Source organism: Anopheles ziemanni, chromosome 3 (assembly GCF_943734765.1).
Source record: "Anopheles ziemanni chromosome 3, idAnoZiCoDA_A2_x.2, whole genome shotgun sequence".
NCBI lineage: Eukaryota > Metazoa > Arthropoda > Insecta > Diptera > Culicidae > Anopheles > Anopheles ziemanni.
The window spans coordinates 18,786,669-18,807,185 of NC_080706.1; the positions used below are offsets into that span (position 1 = coordinate 18,786,669).

The window sequence follows — 20,517 nt, forward strand, 5'->3', positions numbered from 1 at the left end:
ATCGACTACGATCCGTTCAGTACCGATCTTTACACTTAACTGAACGTAGCTCGAAAAACATGGAGAGGATCATCCACGGCACAAGCGAAAGTCCAGCGCGAAAGTTGATATGGCGTCAAACGTGGTCACCAGCTATCAATGGTGGCTCCGTTGCTTGCCTTCAATAGTCCCGGATGATGGTCCCCTTGTCCTCACGCGTTCCAGACAAGATAAACTGATAAAAAGCTGATCGGTAATGTCGCCTGGCGGTTGGTGAATGGAGGGAATGAGTTCTGGCCCTTCGCCGAACACGTCTGGCAGCGATACCGGGAATGAAGCCGGCACGAGCGGCTTCTGGCAAACGCATTAGTATCAAGTGTCATCGAAACCGTAATTTCCACTGCAAGGATGCAATCTTTCCCTCGAACCGGGTCATCCATCGAACAGAGGAAAGAGATCGACGATCAATGATGATCGTCGGTGGCAATACAGTGACAGAAAAACCCATGTCCATATCAGTTATTGGCCAACCGAGTAAGCTGTTTACGATAGAACAACGTCTCATCAATCAGACTGCCGGCTTCGATGAGACTTCGATGAGAGCGGCCGTTGTTACCAACCTATGGTGTGTCCATTTGACGTCCGCGAACCTATGCCGCAGCAGTCATCCACCAAAACCAGATGTCCCTAGCCATTTTTATCTGTGCCTTTTGCGTGGCCGTCGTTAACGATTAGTCTCTGGGGAGTCGGGTCGCCGTTCGTCATTTGTTGTTATGCTAACTCGGATCTGCTTGATTTGTTTTCAAGACTTTTTGACTTTTTTTTCTCGGTCCTTCCCAACATAAGCAGTATGAGAATTTCCAACACGGGGTTCTGCAAAATATCACTGATTAGAAAGGTTGTTAGGGAAGGAAAGGGGTTTGAAAATAGGGAAATTAACGGAGCAATTATGTCTCATGGTATAAGCGCAAAATTGGCCGTTGATCTGTTTCAATTTGTCTCATTTATAATTCTTATCATATCATCAAAATTTCACTAAAATCTTACCTTCCCATGCACATTTTTCACCGGAGAAATTGCCCGTTCCAGCCGATCCTTGCGTTCTTTCAAACCAATATCCAACAGGACCAACACGCTTGTTTGGTTTCATTTTCGATTTCTAAAAATATTCATTACGCTTTCCACTTTGAACTTCACTATCTGCCTTCACAATGCGCTTCTTACTACACCTTGTAGCTATCCTTAAACGCTATCTCATGCACATATTAACATTTGCGCTCTGCTTCGAAGCGAGTTTAAAGTAGAGTCTGTTTTAGTGTAACCGCAGCGATACGATGGTTTCGAATCGGTTGCTTTCGGACCCGACAGTATGTACTACGGCGAGTCCTGTTTTTCCCCACTCTTGACGTCAATCAAGTGCAATCAACTCTATGAATACTGTAGCCAACGCGCTTTTCACTTCGCCTAGCTTACTATCTCTTCGTTTCGGTTGAAATACGGTTTCGGGGCTTCTTGGTTTACGAGCTTATCACTTGCCTCCTGCCACATGGCATGTGTGTTTTAATCGGTAATTGATTGATGGTGTTTGAGACTTTGTGTTAAGAAAAAGTAACGATTAGCACATTCGCTTCTTTCGGTTGCCTTCGTAGACCAAATGCGTTTTTCGTACGGTAAGGAAAGAAAACGATAGTACAACATTTACAAAAAAGCCTTTGTTTTGCTTTATTTTTCTGCTTTTGGTTTAATTAGCACTAATGTATCAGTGTGGTTGCCTTTAAGCCACAGCCATCACTGATTTTTTTAAATTTCCATCTTCCTTTCAGTACTTCACACTTCGTCCAGCGTCCATCCAATGGTGTGGGGATTTGTCCCTCCGGACATGGAGGCTAATGAAATGCTTTCGAACGTCGAACGTTTGAAATTGATTTATCTGCATCCGACCCGACCCGAATCGGCTTCCATTTCTACAGCTATACACACACATAAACGAACTATGTGCAGGGTTCTACCGAAATCCGGTCTCGACCGGCCTTCCCCATATTCACTTGCTCCTTACTCATGTGCAATTCTTCAAATTCCGTTCCGTGTTGGCTGACGTTGTTGTACGTGTCCGGTAGATGCCTTTTGATCGTTTATCTTGTTGAAACCGCTGAGAATGCACTCCAAAGGGGCTCCCGAAATACTGTACACAGCTAGTTGGAGTAATATATATTCAAGTTATGCTTCCTCTCTACTAAGCAACTGATTTGTTTCGCTATGTGCAACATCACTTCATGTACAGCTCATTTTTACACGTTTTTTTATGTTTGTATTCATCGCCTCGATTTTATTTTTCACTCGCTTTTGACACTGTTGGGATGATGCTGGTTCTCTGTTCGGTAGCTTGCGCTTACAAATGCGGCCGGGAATCGGATAATCGAGGGTAGTTGTATGTTTTGCCATTTTAATTCATCATCAATTATATTAATATTAAAATTCAAATCCATCGCTCTCAACTGCTTGCAAAGTTTGGAAACGAGATTTTTGCCTAATGTTTGAATTATTTGATTTTTCCCCTTCTTTGCTTGCACTGCTGCAATGATGACGAAATCCATTTGGTTGCTCTGGTATGATCAACTTCACACCACATCTTTTAGTTTGTTCCATCCGTTCGCTTCATGTGTAAGTTTGCATTTGCATGCACTTTCTTTCTGTGTCAGCGTTGTCTATTGGTTGCTTACGATTCTAAACTTTGTATAGTATTTTACGTTAATTCATACTCGATTTTTTCTTTAGCTTACCGCGTTCTTAGTTACTCTTAAGTTACTTAATATTTACTTTGTGATTTTTCTCCCATTCATTTCACTGTTTACACACCCACATTTCTACGATCGATGTAACAATCATACGGGATTAGCAACGTCTTCCTCTATCGGTACAATTTTAGAAATCTAAAAAACAAATATTTAACTGAGATGGGCGACCCGGCGTGGGGGGCACCGTCCCGCTTCTCGTAGTGCCTGTTTTTCTCCTCTTCTACTCGCTTCTCAGATGCGTGTTTTATACATGCAGGATGTGAATGTTTCGCTCAATTTAACCTTCTTCACTCTAGTGCTTTTAAGTGGCTTTCGGGAGCTTGGTTTGCCCTCGCAGTAAAGCGATATTCAACACTTCGCCACTACGACACCTTTAAGTCACATCATGTGTTTCTGTTTGTTTGATTTTAAATAGCTGTCTGTCTGTTGTTTAACGACTTAGCACAATTACTCCAATGTTGCAAGCCACAGCGTAAAGTGAATCGAATTGAATCGTCCATTCCATACGTACGTGGGGTTGGATTTTATTGTGTGTGTTGGTGAAGCGTAAAGCGAAACGTATTTCCTTCACGCTTAATAAATAACCTCGTACACTGTTGCTTTCTTGTCACCCGAGCCGGTAACAATGTACTTATCATCCGTAGAAATATCACAACTAAGTACTGACGAGGTTTCCTTGGACTGCGGAAGGATAGGATAGAAGGATGAATTATTTAAACGAAAGGCCTTCGAATGCCGGAAATGAATCAATCTCACCTGAAATATGCTGGCCCCGTACGGCGTGCGCCACGCGTTCAGCAGGTTATCCTTGCCGGTAGAGACGAACCACTTGCCGCAGGCGGCAAATCGCAACGACAGGACGCAGCTTTCGTGCAGGTGCAGCTGATATTTGTCCTGTTTCGTCGCGTGCAACACTTCGACGTGAGAGTTCTCCATTCCGACTGCTAGCCAGTCACCTGTGGAGGAAGTTAGTCGTGCATTTAGTCTGGTACCAACATAGGGAATTAGTTTCTTTGTCGCCGAATCGTACCCGTTGGACAGTAACCGAGGGAAAAGATCTGTGAGCTGAAATCGTGCTGCTGTAGCTGGCGGCCTTCCCGAAGGTCCCACGATCGGACAGTGTTGTCCAGTCCGCCGGTCCACAAGCGTACCCCATCGGGGCTGATGTCGATGCAGGAGGCACCGTCCGTGTGACCCTGGAACTGCCGCACGAGCGTCTGATTGTGCAGGTCCCAGACGGCAATGTTGCCATCGCTACAGCACGAAAAGCACACCTTCGAGTCGGGGCTGATGGCGAGCGCGTAACAGGCCGGTGCGGCCGACGTTAGCTCCGCCTTTATCCGCGGCGTTGGACTCGCCAGATCCCAGATCGACAGGTTGGACGCTTCACCGCCGACGATGAGCGTACGGCCGTCCGGGAGCAGCTTCACCGACCGGATATAGTTGTCTCGCTGCTGCGAATTATAACCAACAAGCCATTAAAGGGACGTCCTGTTGTACTGCACTCCTGAGTTGGGGTGTGGGCTTTTGTCCCCCCCAGCAGCAGGGCCACCGATGCACTTACCAGACAGTCCAGCTGGCTGACGTGGTTCTTGTTGCCGGGTTGCGAAATGTCCCACACCTTCACGCAGCCCTTGCCGCCAGTGTAGACGTATTTGGTCGGGTTGGAGATGGTGACCGCGCACACCACCTCACCGTGCGAGAGTGTGTTGATTTGGCGGGCAAGCCTGGGAATTCCGGGACCAGTCAGGGCGTCCGCCGGAAACGGAACCGGCTGCGGGGCACCTTCGCCGTTCATATGGTACGAGTAGGCACTGTGGAGAAAGGGGACAATTGATCATACCGTTTCGTTTCCCATCCCAAGGGTACGTGTCGGTCGGTCGGTGCGACGGAATACTCACGGTTTACCGCTCGAAACGGGTAGCGCGATGCCGTTGGTCCGAACGTGGCCATGCGGATCGAAAGGCATCGGCGGGCGACCGTACGGATCGGGCGGTGGTCGTGCGTACGGATCCGATGGACGCTGATATGGCGAGGGAGGATAGCCGGCGGCTGGCGAAGGTACTACGGCTTTCGGTACACCGGGGGTGGACGAGTTGGGCGTGGGGACACGTGCCTTCGCTCCCGGGGTTCCCGGTTTATCGAGCTAAAATAGAATGCAAGCAATAAGGAAAGCGTTAATTACCGGGACTTCGGTCACCACCGATCGATCGATCCACTTACATCTTTCGTCTTGAGGCTGGGTGTTGACCGAGAAGAGCTGGACCCGGAACGGGACGGTGGCCGGTCGTTGGCACCTTTCAAACTGCTCGATCCTGCCTTGTCGCTTCCATTCAGCCCGATACTGTCTCGATCGCCACGATCCGACTGATGATCACCGTTCGCGCGGGGTGAGGGTGAGCCCTGTGAAGGAGAAACATTTGGTGAAACAAATTATAATCGAACGGTATTCAAAGGAAGAAAGATATTCAACCACAAGACACAACAAGCTATCAAGTGGCCAAGGAAAACGGAAAACAGAAATAAAAACCCACAACTCCAATTTACAACCATATCGAACAGAAACAATCAAACGTCTACGGGCGGAAACAATTAATGGTAACGGGTGGGATAGTATGTGTGTGTACGAGGCGTTAGACGGCAAACAATTGTTACAATATGCATTGTATGCAACTACACAGAAACTAACGATGAAGAGGTAGGACGCGCATGAAACAGAGTGGTCAATTTGCAATACTTGACAAACAATTTGTTGTATTGAAATCATGATTAATTAAATACAGAAAAACGAGGAAACTAACATAACAAAAAAAATAATTTGAACAAAAGTCCTAGTGATATGATACTAATGAACATGGTGGTACATATGATAAGTAGTAAAAAGGTGAAATTAAAAGTAAAACTAAAAACAACGTCAATGTAATGAAAGTGAAATTTAAACCTAGCATAAACAATACTCAATATGATATTGCTAAATGGTAAAAACTAATTTTAGGATATAAAAACCAACGTGATTGATAGGTAAGTGGAAGGACCACTGGTAACGGGTGGAGGGGGGTAGTGATGGTGACAGATAGAAAGTTGAGCAACCAGGACCAGTCTCTTGCTTTCTTTATTTCTCTCGTTCGATTTTCTGCTCTGTTCAACCAATCGCTCTACTTTTTTTTTTACGGTGTGAGTGAGTTACAGATTGTACAAATCTTTCGCAAACGCAAACTATATGTGTGATCGGATAATTTGGAAAGTTTAGAATTTGATACTTTGTACTTTAACGATCTTTAGTGCTTAAATACACGCGCACGCACACACACACACGCACTCGACCCTTACCGTTTCGTTCGCGACGTCCACCACTAAATCCTGATCACTTTTCTCACCATCACTTTCCTGCAAAACAATAGGGCAACTTTCAATTTGGAACTCAGATTTGGGTAACGATCTAAGGCCGGCTGGAAACACATAAGGGGCGGCACGAGGAGTAAATGGGGGGAGGGATGGGGAACAAGAAACGATAACACATAAGGGAACTAAGATTACGATATATTTTTTTGTCTGTTATGGATGTGTATTAATATTAGGAAGGGATTTAAAAAAAGACACATAAATTTAAAAAAAAAAACACAGACCCTAAATGATAACCTTCGGGACCTAACTAGAGTAAATAAAAAAATATCATTTTGTTTATGCCTCTAGCAAGTTCTAGCTTTGAATAGTACGAATGAGAACTGCCATTGACGTGCTTATATCCGGTTGATCCTGCCCGTAAACGTGAAGCGTCTATGTTCGAGGATTTGCTTGTGGAGTTTAAGTCACAAGAGCACCGCTTATGTAAAGATTTCAAGGGACTCAGGAAAGAAATGAAAATAAAACACACACAAAAAAACACACCCACAGACGGAAGTGCCCCGATTCGGGGGACCGATGGCAAACCCACCCCCATTCCAACTACAACGGTACTGGCACGCTTGAACCGGGCTGGGACTTACGTGGTTAAGTTTTTCCTCTTTCCGCCGCTTGGCCTCGCCGTCCAGCTCCAGCGGTGATCGTGGTCGGTACTTTTCCCGCTCGGCAGGTGACACGGAGTTGCGCTGCGAAGGGCACAGGGAAGGGGTGCTCGTGAGATATGGGGCGCGCTTTAGGCGTTCAAACGACGACTTACCATTCGCTCCTCGGCGGACGGGCCACCGAGCGGAACCTTCAGGTCCTCCCGGTGCAGATCGGGCGGAGCTTTCAGCAAGCTTTGGGGCGCTCCGTGCGGCAGTCCCATTGGGCCCCCGAACGCCGTCAGCGGGCCGGCGAGGGCCCCGAGGGCCGGCATGGGTTGCGGTGGTCCACCCGGGATCTGCTGGGCGTGAATCTGTTGCTGCAATCGGATTGCACGGACGGACCGGAACACGCGTGCCAGGAGCGGATGTTTATGGTGGGTGGACGAAAGAAGCAGAGAAAGAAGAGAGAGAGAGAGAAAGCGAGAAACCAATTAGTCCAACTCCAAATGGATAGTACGTGGATGTGTACGATTATGAAAAAGAGAGAGGGAGAGAGAGAGAGTGAGCTAGAATAAAAACAGGTTAAACCAACATGAACCAAAGGACAAGCCAAACATTGATGATGAACAGCGCATAGCAAACAACAGCATGGCGATGGCATGGAATGGCAGGGGAAAACACAAACGAGCTGCTAGGGGTAAGGGTTGTGTGGGGCAATGACTTCCGGAAGCCCTGTCGAGTGTCAATTAGGAGGAAGCATGCAAACTGTTGTAGCACAAGCACAGACACACGGAAGCGCACACCGAAACATACCGAGTGATCAGAGGAACAACAATCAACCACACATGCAAACACACATACAAAAACGGAAGTGGGTGGCGGGCGGAGTTCCTTTCCCCAGGCTCCGCGGTCGGTTCGAAGTAATTATAATATTTGAATGATTTAATTAAACTGTTATCATCATTATGCGCGCATTAACGTCGATCGCGGTCGTCGCCGGTATTTCCCCCGGTTGGTGTCATGTTTTGGGGTGGTTTGGGGGTGGTGGGTGGCGGGGGAGTTTAAATCAATATCGCATAAGTGCATCCGAGGGGAGGGACAGCTAAGTGGGTGATTGTGGCGGTGTTGTTTGGATAGAGGTGCCAGGTAACATATTCATTTGTTTAACACCCTCTCGGGGGGTGGTGAAAGAGGATCGGATCAACAGGACCAAAGAAAAAACCATGGGGAAAAAAAAGTTGAAAAGATGAAATGTAAACATGTTATGTAAAAATTGAGAAAAAAAAAGAATGTGAATTGACAAGTGTGACAAATATTTAATTTCCACAGACAAGCAAACGCACCGGCCGGCAGTAATTTTCACCCCTGCATGCAGTAAACATCATTGAACGATTTCCCACCAGCCGGTGGCGGCATGTAAATAATTTTCCCTTTGTGTGACAAATGTTCCGATTGCGACGCCGATGATGGTGATGGACATACCGGGCGAATTACATCGATCGAATGCATTTGCGGTGCATACAAATACACACCCAAGGAAAAATACGGGCAATTGCATTCCACGGTGGCAAATTTTCCCGACTCAGAACCCACCACCGTCCGCCCCCCACCCACCGAACCGGTCGATTTCGACAGTTGATTACGTTCGCGCGGTTTCGATAGTTCCAGCGGCAGTGCCGTGGTTTTCCCAGGTTGCTGCTCGTCCGGTGGGAAATCATGCGGTTGGGTCTCGGGTTTCGGCGGTTTCTCGGCTTTGGTGGTGCGTGGTTTGCATCGAACTAGTTTGTGACGAAGGGCACCGCGCACCCAAAAAAAAGGCAGAGCACCCGCAAAGGGGTGTTGTTTCGAATTTCGAACCGATCAAACTATACCTAATATCGATGATCGAACATCGCACGTGTGTGTGTGGGAGAGGAGGTGCCGAAGGGATGGAACAGTGTGTGGTTTCCGATCCTACTGGATTACCCCTCCGGCGAGTGTCCGTATTTCCCGGCGGTCAGGACGTTTCACGCTCGCACTGATTTAACCACATGATTTCAACGCCGTCGGTACATTGTTTTGAGGCTATGTGATATGTGTATGTATTGATTCGATTGCGGTTTTCCCCTCCCCGAAAGGGCGGCAGGTGAAACATTGATGCATGCAAATCCGATTTAAGTGGCGTCCTTTTTTCTTGCCCCAACTCAAACTACACGCGTCAATTGGTGTGTTGGTTGTTTTCATAGTATTTACGTCCATTTGTATCAGGCCCGAGAAAGTTTAATAGTTATAATAAGCTTTTCATACAGGATTGCAGACTTGATACAATTGTCAGAAAACAGTTCTGATAACTTGAAACAAAACAAAAATTAATAAAAGTGTTTATGGTACATTATTTTGGGCATAAAGTGGAAACAGATTTTTTTTCCCAAACGGGAAAATTACTAGTAAACATACTCTGAATAAGCGTGAAAAACCTGTTCTGATATTTAAAACAGTTAATAAAAGTGATTATGCTGGCGTAAAGGAAGTCGCAAGTCGCATTATTTTGCGCATAAAACGACTGAAAATGGCTTTTTCACCTAATATTAATAATTCTTTTCGAATAACACTGTAAAGTTTTAGGTAGTTTTTAACATTCTTAACTATTTACTGTGTTGTGTTGTATTGTCGACTTTGCATCTTCCTGTACCATCCTGAAAAGAATAACTTCTTCCATTATGAAGCTGCACTGCCGGCGAGTAACGTAATCCGCCTTCCATTTTAACTACCCCAAGCAGCGAGACATAATGCTGTAAGCATCGCGTTGCAGGAAGCGAACATTTCAAAGAAAGAAAAACTTCTAGAAAAACCCCTTTCCGTTGCACTGTAGGGTGAAATCACGCAATTAGGTGTTCGTACTGTTTTCGCTTTGTACTCGTTCCCCGCGTCGCACGTTCCGCCGTTCCCACCGAACCAACCGTTACATTCACAAAGTGTGTCGCACAAAAAGAGCAAACCGGTAATAAAGTTACTCGGTGTAAAGCGTCACCCGGTATGCGTGCACGGTGCATGTCCTTTTGCTTTGTGTTTTGGAGGAGAGTTTTGGTTCGCAACATCCTTCAACGCCTACTATGAAAACATTCAACGGAAGGAATGGGGGGGGGGGGGGGGGGGGGGGCCTCGGGGGTTTTCGCGTGAAAATTATCGTTCACCCAGGTTGTTCCAAGTGTTCCACCGACTGGCCGGTTCGGGAAGGGAGGGGACAGGGACGGGGTGGTATTTTCCGACATTCCACCACCGCCGAGCACGCTCGGGAACGTGAAGGAGTGAACCATTTCCGTCGTCGTCGGTGGTCGGCGTTTTTCAATGGTTAGCTAGTTGAAACGAGTTTTCACGCGAAGCGAAACAAAAGGACATGGATCGCACTTGGCATGAAAAGGACGATGGCAGCTGGGGAGGGGTTGGGTGGAGTGGGGGTCTACACCAGGAGTACCTGTCGTCGTTCCACTGCCACTCGACTATTCAAAACCCCGGCAAAGGCATGGCACGGGGCCCGGGTGATGAAAGACAAAAAGCCCCTCGACAGGGCTGGGAAATGCGGCGCAAGCTGGAAGGGCCCTTCTCGGGAAAGCATAATGAAATATGAACTCCGTATTGGACCGGAAGCGTGTTGCTGCCTACTGGTGCTGGTACTAGTACTACGCTGGTGCCGATGACGCGCCCGGTTGGTGCTTTGGACTGATTTTTACCCCGGAGGGGATTTTACCCACTGAGAGGCGAGAAGAGGAGGAGGGAGGGAGGAGTTGGGAATGGGTACGGGGCATAGGGCTGTGTGGAGTGAGTTTTAATTGGAAGGAGACCTTTCACGGAGAACCCACTTCTGGTGCGCGTCCTCGTTAAACCGGGAAGCGGGTAGCGGGGATGAGGAAGCGGTACCGTTTCCGTGGTGCCCGGGAGAGAAGGCAAACTTTTGCAGTCATTTACAAACGATTGCCCCCACCCCCCCGCTGCTTCCCGTTCCTTCCCTGTTCTGCGGAACCGAAATGCTTCAGCAGAGGTCAACCGAAGCTTTGTGGGTTGTTGTTTCCCCTCAGTTGTGTTCGAAAATACCACGCAAGAGAAATGGTGAACCAAAACCATAGAAGGGGGTGGAGAGTGAGAGAAAAGGAGCGGTGGGGAGGGTAATACGGCACTGCGGACCCGTGGGCAAAGAACCGAAGGGCGACGCTTCCGCCGAGGCGTTGGCGTTTATTTGCGTTTATGTAGCAGGAAATGGTTCAAATTAAAATGAATTACTGCCAGCGAAGCGGGTCGTCCTTCCTACATCCATCGTCGGGTATCGGACAGGGGGCCGGATAGCTGGTCCCGGAATGGTGGGGATGGTGCGAAGGAACCGTTCATGGCGACGGAGACGAAGGTTAGTGTACCGTGGACGAGTTCTTGCGAAGAGGAAAATAAATACGTCCATGGTGGGCGGTGAGCGATTGGTGTATATTTTTACATTTTATTTTCCCTCCTCTTCCCTCCCTTTCTCCCTTTGCCATGAACAAACGGGAAAAGTCAAACAAACAAAGTTTTTTCCTCAGTATCGTGTTTAAAATTAACGTTTTCTAAGAATTGCGTAGCGAACTTGATTTTCAAGGATAACGATAAAAAAGGGGAAAATATTGGAATCTGAACTTGAAAAACAATTACATAAATGGAAAAATAATTTACATCTTGGTCATATCTTTTCAAATCGCAACCGAGACAAGAGGACTGCCTTTCCACGTACACAAAGGGAAAAAGTCTAGTGAGCCCTTAACTCAACCCAAGACAGTCGTTACGCCTAGGAGAGGAAGTGCATTGCATTGAATGCTGCAAACAAATTGCTGGATTTTTTATTTTATCATACATTTCCATTTTGTGCATCTACAACTTTATTGTGTAAAACAATTTGTTTGTTTATCATATTTTTTTTACAACGTACGACTATTTTCCTAGCTTGAAAACCGGTATAGGTAACGGAAAATGGAGTTAACCATGACCCTTAAAATAAGACGATGAATTATGATTATATATAGAGCCTTCGAAAGAAACTCATAACGAAGAGGAAATGGTAACAATTAACTGAAGATAAACTGTGTCCATCCACTAAGCATCCTTATGGAATTTGTTTCTAAACGTATGCTCTGTTTTCACCTCAATTTAAAAACGAGAAACGAATTTTATCAAGAAGGCTTTGCCAAAAAAATAATTGAGACGTGCTACGACGGAGCTTTCCAGCAACGAATACTGATTGCTGTAGCGCTAGAAAGTGGCCGATCGTTACAAAGAAGGTAAGGAAAAGTGAAAAACCCCTGTAGCGCAGCGCGGCAAACGGTCCGGAATTTCCCACCATTACGTTTGTGTGCCGACACGTGAAAAACAGCAACACCACCAACCCGTGGGTGTTCCTGCGATAAATAATACCAGCTAGTGCAACAGCACCTTCACACAAAAGGCGCACACACACACACCACACGCGAACCGGAACACACGGTTGTGGATCAACTCCGGGAGCTCCAACCAAGGAGCAGGGGTGGTCGGCGGAAAGGGCACCGAAGCGAACCTGAAACCACACGGTGTGGAAAACATATTAGCAGTCGTTTACGCTTTTCTTTGCCCCATCCACCGGCCGCTCCTTATTGCTCTCCCCCCCCTCCGGTGGGATGGAAAAGCGCTTTACGTGCACCCATTCTGTTCGGTCGCTTTAGTTTGGCAAACAGTGCACAATTGGTCTTTTCCCAACAGTCCCGGCGTCCGGCGTTTTCCGCTCGTTCCACCGTCGACAGGAATTTTCCCGATTGCCGTGAACGAAACCGTTTCGAATGAAGTTGCCAAACCAGTGACCGGTTGGGCGAGCGGTTGGGTGGTGCCGTGGTACCGTTTTATAATGCCCTCGATTTGTGGCAAGCAAGCGGGGAGGAACTGGGGAGGGAGATATTTCACCTCCCACTACTGCACGTCTGCCAGGGGATTCCCTTTGGCCCGAGCCGGGTTTTTGAGTTCACTCGAACCGGGCACTAAATAGAATTGCCCCGAAGTGTATGTGTTTGTTTATGGATGCACTTCGCCTGAGGAGGGGGGGAGGAAGAAAATAAGGAGTAAGTGTTGAGGGAAAACCCACAAATCGTGTGACCTCCACCCACCCACCAAGCCTGCGTTCCAATGGCATCTCGAGTGAGACCCGCGTTTAGTCACTCCCGAACGGCAACGATAAACAACGATATTTTACAACAAACCGCCCCCCCGATTCGGGGGTGAACTGAACCCAAAAAGCCTCCGATATTCGTCCCCCGAATCGCTCTTTCAGCTGTCGAGGGTGTACCACCGGTTTTAGTGTCGGTAGAACGGTATCACACCGAAACGGAAACGGCCAGTGGAAAAAGTGGTTTTAATATTGGTTCAGCTTATCATCCTTTTGCGTGCTTGGGCCACCCGAATCGGTTCCGGGACGACCACGATCCATTGTCCAACGAGTGCTGTCCACCCATTTCCGGTAGCGTGTGTGTGTGTCTGTCACCCTGCAGTACACACTCGATGGGAGGATAAGCTCGGGTCGAATGTGTACTAACCCCCCGGACGCAACACTGTTTGTCGACTCCGAGTGGAAGAATGTGGACATTTTCTCTACCCCATTGTCCACCATTTAGCCCACCGCCCAAACACACACACACACATACACACGCGGTAAGGTTTTGTAACTAAAACCGTCCACTTCCCTCTTCCCTCTCGGTCACACCACTGCATCCGATTAACATCTAACTGCCATCTACCGCAACCTTTTCCCCGGTACATTTTTCGAGCACTACTTATCCGGTTCATTTGTAGACATGGCCCCGCTACAAACTACTCGCACCACCACCACCTTCCCCGGTGTTTGTTCGTATGTTTGTGTATGCGTGTGTGCAATGATGTGGGCAAAGTGAAACAAACTTTTCCTCTCGCCACCCCCGGGGCCCGTTGTTTCGTGCAACAACATAAACAGGAGAAAGTGGAAGTCTAGCAGGATATAGTCACGACCCGCACGATTACGAACACGTGGTGGGGGAGAGGGGGGAGGCTCTAGGGTGTATAGTTTAGCAGCGTTTTGAAGCAAGTCAACAGTTTTCCTCCTGCTATCGTTGTTACCTCTATTGGGTGCCTGTTTTTGTGGCGGTTAGTTGTGGTGTTTGTGGTGTTTCGAAATTATTTTGCTAGGAAGGATATACAAGAGCGCTTTCCCTGGTTGGGGTGGCCCCTTTTCTTTCTCACATATTGCAGGGAAATGGGGTCTGTTTCTCGCAGAAAACACGCAATGCATACACACACACACATACAAACCCACACGGCCAACAGACCAACCCAGGTTGAGTGAAATTAAATAGGATGATTATGTTAAAATGTGGTTATACGATTATAATTATGCTAGCAATTTAGTTTACGATCGGGCCACCCCAACAGGGGAAGATGGGAGGTCGACGCGACACTACCATAAACACATATACATACACACACATGCAACGCGAGGAAAAGGATGTTTTATGTTTCGGTATGGTTTGAGTTTCCCGTTTTTTGGAAGCTACCATCGAAGGAAAACTTGCACGTTTTCAACATGTAGGTTCCTGGGTGGGAAAAAGGGAACGTGGCACGTGAGTTTATACCAAAACCCAACCGCTTTTCACCACGTTTATCCCGGCAAAATACCCACCATACCTCAAGCAGCTAACTTTCCCAAAGAGCCGGGGAAAACGATTCAGCCGGAGGTAATAATTGAATGGTTTGGATTGGTGGGGAAAAACGTAAAGAAACACAGCAACGCCGCTAGCGTGGAACCTTTCATAAAAGCAAACGGGAACCGGGCGGCACAACGTTTCTTCACGAAAGGAGCTGGTGAAAAGTGGGGACTAGGTTAAAGTTTCACATAAATCCGCCCAGCCCTTTAACACGCTCGTAGGGTTTATTAATCTCCTTCCGGGTTGGTGTTATATATTGTTTGCCCACCCTAATCGATCCGATTTTCCTGTCGTTGGATTATTGTATGAAAAATTAAGAAGTATCACAAATCTAATTTCAACACAAATCAGACAGTATTGCTTTATCAGCGGTTGCATACAAACAGTTATAAACTTGATGCAAGATTACAGATGTGAAAACCAATGTTGTTCATAGAATGATACTATACTAAAAGGTAGGAATACAGAGTAACTATATTTTTCTCTTTGTAAGGTACAAGAGGTATGGAAAATACGAACCAACAAGAAACGATAAGCAATCGGCTGACCCAAATTGAGCGTTAAACACTATCTTCCGAAATATGGAGAAGAAAAAGCACTTCTAGCCCTTTTGCCCCTGGGCAAGAGAGAGAGAAAAAAGAGACACTCGGGCCCCTGAAGAAAACCGGTGCTAATACAACTAAACATATACACACACACACAAACCCACCCAGTGTGGGTGGCGGTTTCGGTTGCGAGAACAGATTAATCTATTTATTCATCGTGCGTGTTTCGGTGTCGTGATGGAAGTGGTGCGGAAGTCGTCCTTTTGTGAAGGGTGACTACTGCTAGCAACTCTCGGAGGGCTTCCCTTTTGTTGATGGCTAATGGTATGAGGAGCGAGGGGGGGGGGGGGGGAGTGTAAGTATGGGGTTCGTGGAAAAACGAAACGCTACATATTAACCCAATGAAATTAGTGTCATAAAATCGACCGGCAAGTGAAGGGCAGCTCCGGCGAAGCTCCATCACAAGAGGCGAATACGGCGGGGGGCCGGCGGACGGCCAGCAGAGGGACGAAAAATAGAGAAATAAATAGGAATGAATTCATTGCTCCATTTTCTTTCGTACCCGCATATCGTTATCAACCTTCGTCAACCGATCGTCGCCGCTTCGAGAGGGACCAACCGTTTTATTGTCACGTTCTGCGACGCAAACATAATCATACGGTCACCCCATGGCCACCTCCATCCCCTGTCCCGCGTTTCCACTACGACGTGGTGGTATGACAATGGTTTTATGTTTTCCCTTCGCTTCGCTACACATATCACCACAAGCTCGGAGCTCCATGCCATTATTTTATTTCCATTCCCGAAAAGAGAGAGAGGGGGCGCGGGCGTTCGAAGTGATTTCTTGAAAGGACGCCATTAGCCGCACCAGGCTTAGAGGAGTGTCCTTTTTCGGTGTGCCTTCGTTAGCCCATTTTTCGGGGGGGTTCGGGACTGCCCACACACGTTGGTTACGATGGAGATATTTGCACCGAAGAGGTCCTGATAAATAGGGCCCGAGCTCGGGAGCAATTTTGGGAACGATGCACACAAGAAACCCGTTCCACCGAACGCCCCGGCCGCCCTCCTCCAATCCGGTGGTTTGGGTATCAATGAAGCGTACAAATAGAAACACCCTTGACACAACCGCTCAAACACAAACGTGAGATGTCACGCGTCGGTCGGAGGCAGGCGGTTTGGGTGAAACATTCGCTCGGAAAACATAATCGTTCGGAATTGTGTGCTGACAGTATAAAGGATCGCTGCCAAGACTCTTTCCCCCCCGGGCGAAGAGAAACACAACCGACCGAGGGACCGTTCGCTGCGACCAGAGAAAATGGAACGACCGACTCGACGCAATCAGTCGAGAAAGAGAGACCGACACGACAGAAAGGACACTCGCCGGTCGACGGACGGGCAAATTGTTTTACCCCAAAGGCAGAAGCTGAAACCGTCGTCGGCAAAGAAACCGAGCGCTGGATGCAAGGATAATAGAGAAACTTATGGAACGTGATGATGTTGTTAATTAAATGTTGAATACGGAATGAATCTTTCGGGAGATAAGAAGATCGCTTAATGACTGACACGGCCCCGGGGAAGGGTGCTGACAGGGTATAGGAACCGGGAACGGGGACCGGTATGGAATGGTTAGGAAATTCCAATCCCCCTCCCCCACCCTCCCTCTCTGCCCGACCGCCAGGCGGGAAGAAACGCTGTGAGAACGGAAACGGGTGAGAAACCGGACACCGGAAAGTCCGGTCGGTCAAACGATGACCCATGGAGCGGACGGAGGCGTAGACAGTTTCCTGCTCAGTTTAGTCCTTGATCGATATAAATCACTTTCACTCTTCGCATCACCCGCACACAAACACACAGCCACCGTCGAACGGGCGTCAGAAGGACACGTCCCAGCCGAGCGCTTTCTCCGCAAGAATGTTAATGTCGGTTCCGGACTCTGGGGCGTGATTTTATCGATATATGTAGGCCAGGTGGGAGGAAACGAGGTTGAGGCAGCAGAGTTTCGTTCCCTTCAAGGGAAAGTAAATGCCCGAGGTTGCTATGTGGAACGAGTGGGTGTTGGGCATTGGAGTGGGGCGAAGATCTAATCAACTCGACAAATTCTATTCCAATAAATACTCAGGAAAGGGGGCCTCGGTAAGAAATGGACACTGCTTGCCGGGAAAAAGAAGAAGAAGGGAGGGTTTGTTGAGCGCGTGTTAGATGGACCAGTGAAACGTAAGGGATGGGCTCGAAAGGAATCTTAAAGAGAAAGTTAGCAAGTACGATGTCTTAAAGGTTCCATGTGTTTCGAATTACTTGTGAAAAGAATGGATATTAATGATTAAAGTTTTCTTAAACAAAGGAGAAATACTTTCTTATACGACCCCCATTTTTATCTTTTTATTATGGTTTAGTTATGTTTTACTCGTCACAAAATCTTGCGAAAAACATGCGCAAAAAAATAAAAACAACTTCATCACACTTAATTAGTTCCGCTGAAACCAAATTCATTCGCCGAACACGAATAATAATCGATAAGCTTGAGGCTGTGTTAAGCGGTTTTTCGAGCCGATCATCGGAACTACTCGGTCCGCTAATGACTTTATCGGAAAACGGTGGAAAACTGTACCCCCTGTGGCATCGGCTAGCTCATCGACCGGCCAAACCCACAAACCACCGGCTCAGGTGTGCGATGGTAAGCGTTCGCCCGAAAATTGCTTGCGCTCGGTTGTCCGTGCGAAATGTTTGCGCGGCTCAACGAAAGGCGATTAAGTTGATGAAGCATCCAGCGATCGGATGGTTTCCAAGCGTTGGGGACGGTAAAAACGGTAATCAAGGAGTTAATGCCACGTGTTGAACGTTTTTCGCCGGTTGGAAAACGTTCTGCGAAGGTGCATTTTACCTGTACAATTATATTATGTTTTCATACAGCAAAATTTTGTTCTAATTAAATTTTTGTTCGCAATTTTTGTTAATACTTCTTTAAAATGTTGGCACACATTATTATCATTTGAAAGACAATTTACTTTTGGTTTACTTTTTGGAAAAAGAGCTACATATTCATGCACTTATTGTACAATTTATCTAATACTATCAGATTCTGATATTGAGTAAATTGAAAAGCAGAACCAAATCATCGGTTGCACATCCTTCAGCATATTTAGATGACAAATATCAGGTAGATTATCAACTCTGAAAATCTGCTGCTAATAACATAGAGTTTACAAACATACAGGATGCTAAAAAGGGGTTCTAGTTTAAGGAACTTACGGAACAAAAGTAAAAATGAAATTAAGTTTTAACCAAATCAAATGAGATAAGATGAAAGCAGTTGGTTCAAAAACAATATTGTAAAACACGAATAAAAACGACATCAACAACAACAGCAAGTATAAAAAAAACTGGTGCATGGGAGGAAGGTCTTTTTTCCGCATTCAAAGCTGAGAAAGTACTCTGTGATTTCATGTGATTGGGTGATGAATGTGTTCACGCTGCTTTTAATATGAATGTGTTAAGTTTAGACTTAAACATATAAAACTGATATATGAACATGGTGTATTAAAAACATAAGTGATGGCAAAAAGTAATGGAATTATAAACGGTCGTGCGTTTCGAGCACCCGGACACAGAGCGTGTTTGGTAGTGCGTTGGCGGATTTAAGAATGTTTGATGTTTTTTCGGGTTGTTGTTTTGGAGGTGCGTTTAAAAGTAACACGAAACTTACTAAAAGTTGCTGAATTCCCTGTTGCTGATGTTGCTGCAGATTGGTAGGGCATCGAAGAGGAATTAGGATGGTCATATCGCACATTGCATTCGGTCGGGTTGGTTGGGGCAAAGTAATTTTGTTGTGAATGGTTTTTTTTTTGTATTTTCGTTTTATGCGGCCGGTTCGGTTCCGTGATGCGAATTTGCGACGGGTTTCATTTCGTAACCCACCGGGGACCGGATAGTTTTAATTTAGAGTTTTGTGAACATTTAGCAGCATTTGTTGCAGCGTTTGCAAGTAAAACGAGACAAAGAGAATGGGAAATAAAATTACTCTTTTTGGCACGGGCAGTGATGTCGGTAGCAAACTTATATGATTTGGTATTTGGCTTTGTTTGCAGGTTTATTATCGAAAAAAAAAACGGACAAAACGTAAACGTATAAATGTACATGGAATTTATTGTTGTTTTTCGGTGTTGATAACTAACTGATTAGAAACGATAAACAAGATAAACAAATGCAGAAGAAGCAGAACCTAATATTCAATCAATTAAGAAACTCGGCAACAAATCACGCTTCTACTAGTTCGAACTACTCTTCTGACGATCCAATTGTGACTGGAACTTAAAGAGAAAGTAAACGTTAAACGGAGGATAAAAAAAAGAAAACTATATAATTACCAAATCGACAGAAGGCAAAACAAAGGGATGTTCCAATGCATTCCATAATTTTGAGAAGGAGTAGTTGTATTTATTTCCCGATCGTACAATTTAATGCGCATAGAAGAATAGAATGAAAAACCAAATTCAACGCAAGTAATTGGCAAAGCTAAACTAATGCCACTTTCAACCTCCACACACGCTGGTGGTAATGATTCTAAAGAAAACGGAAAAGCCGCACAAACCAGAAAAGCCTTTTCGATTATGAATGATCAAAATCAAAAGGAAGAGAAATCAATGCACTATATAACTGGAGCACTCGGACACGGGGCCCTTTGGAAAATCTCAGCTAAACATGGGTAGGAAATCAAAACAAGCTTTCCAAACGCGCTCTGAACTTGGTTTCTCTCTTGAGACTCATCATCATATTTCGTCCCGTCCCCCCTCCTTCCCTGGCCGGAAATTGAGGGGACGCCCGTGTACATTGTTGGATGCGGTCGGGAGACAATTTGGTTCGTTCCATTCTATTAGCACCAATTATGAGCTACTTACACCAATGATTGCGTTCAGTTCTGGCATCGTGACCTGTTTCGCCCGTTCCACCGCCGAGGCGACCTGTTGCTGGTGCTCCGTCGCTAGAAATGGCAGCAACTGTCCGATGAGAGCGTTTAGTCGTTTCGCAATTTCGGTCTGGAAAAAAGTGGAAAAAGTAGATGGTATTAAAATTCACTCGTATCGTTATTGATAATGGAAAGAACTCTTTTTGGAAGTAATAATCATCGCGCGGGTAAATTAAGTAATTTATATGTTAGGTAAAAAAGTTCCTAAAATTATTAAAATACATTTTATTCTTTTAATTTTTGTCATTTTTATCTAAAAAAATTGGTAATCTTTTACAAATCTGTCAGGCTATCAGGATTATTTATTCGTCTTAACCCTGAAAAGAAGAAGCCCCAAAACAAAACAGACTCAACCAAAGGACATAATTGAAAACGAAAAAAAAAAAATCACTTTATAAATAGATCCCAAACACAGCGTTAAAAGAGGTAAGCAGTGCCGGACCGATCCTCTGCTACCAAATCTAAAATGTCCTTTATGCTAAAGCAAACCCTCCACCTCCCTTTTAAGGGGCCTTCGAAAGCGAAAGGTACGAATAATCTTTTGAATAAATT

The 20,517-nt window shown here is 46.1% G+C and overlaps 1 protein-coding gene across 1 annotated transcript in view; it reads right to left on the reverse strand.

Moving 5' to 3' along the window:
- Positions 1-3,347: 3,347 nt before the first annotated feature.
- LOC131288068 (protein groucho) overlaps positions 3,348-20,517 on the reverse strand; it is a 160,943-nt gene continuing 143,773 nt past the window's right edge. The window contains exons 6-16 of the mRNA XM_058317168.1: positions 19,898-20,035; positions 18,706-18,738; positions 6,934-7,137; positions 6,761-6,862; positions 6,105-6,161; positions 4,998-5,177; positions 4,676-4,920; positions 4,339-4,588; positions 3,805-4,228; positions 3,531-3,730; positions 3,348-3,455 (exon numbers count right to left, since the gene is read on the reverse strand). Coding sequence (XP_058173151.1) covers positions 3,348-3,455; positions 3,531-3,730; positions 3,805-4,228; positions 4,339-4,588; positions 4,676-4,920; positions 4,998-5,177; positions 6,105-6,161; positions 6,761-6,862; positions 6,934-7,137; positions 18,706-18,738; positions 19,898-20,035 — 1,941 coding nt within the window. The remainder of the gene's footprint in view (positions 3,456-3,530; positions 3,731-3,804; positions 4,229-4,338; positions 4,589-4,675; positions 4,921-4,997; positions 5,178-6,104; positions 6,162-6,760; positions 6,863-6,933; positions 7,138-18,705; positions 18,739-19,897; positions 20,036-20,517) is intronic.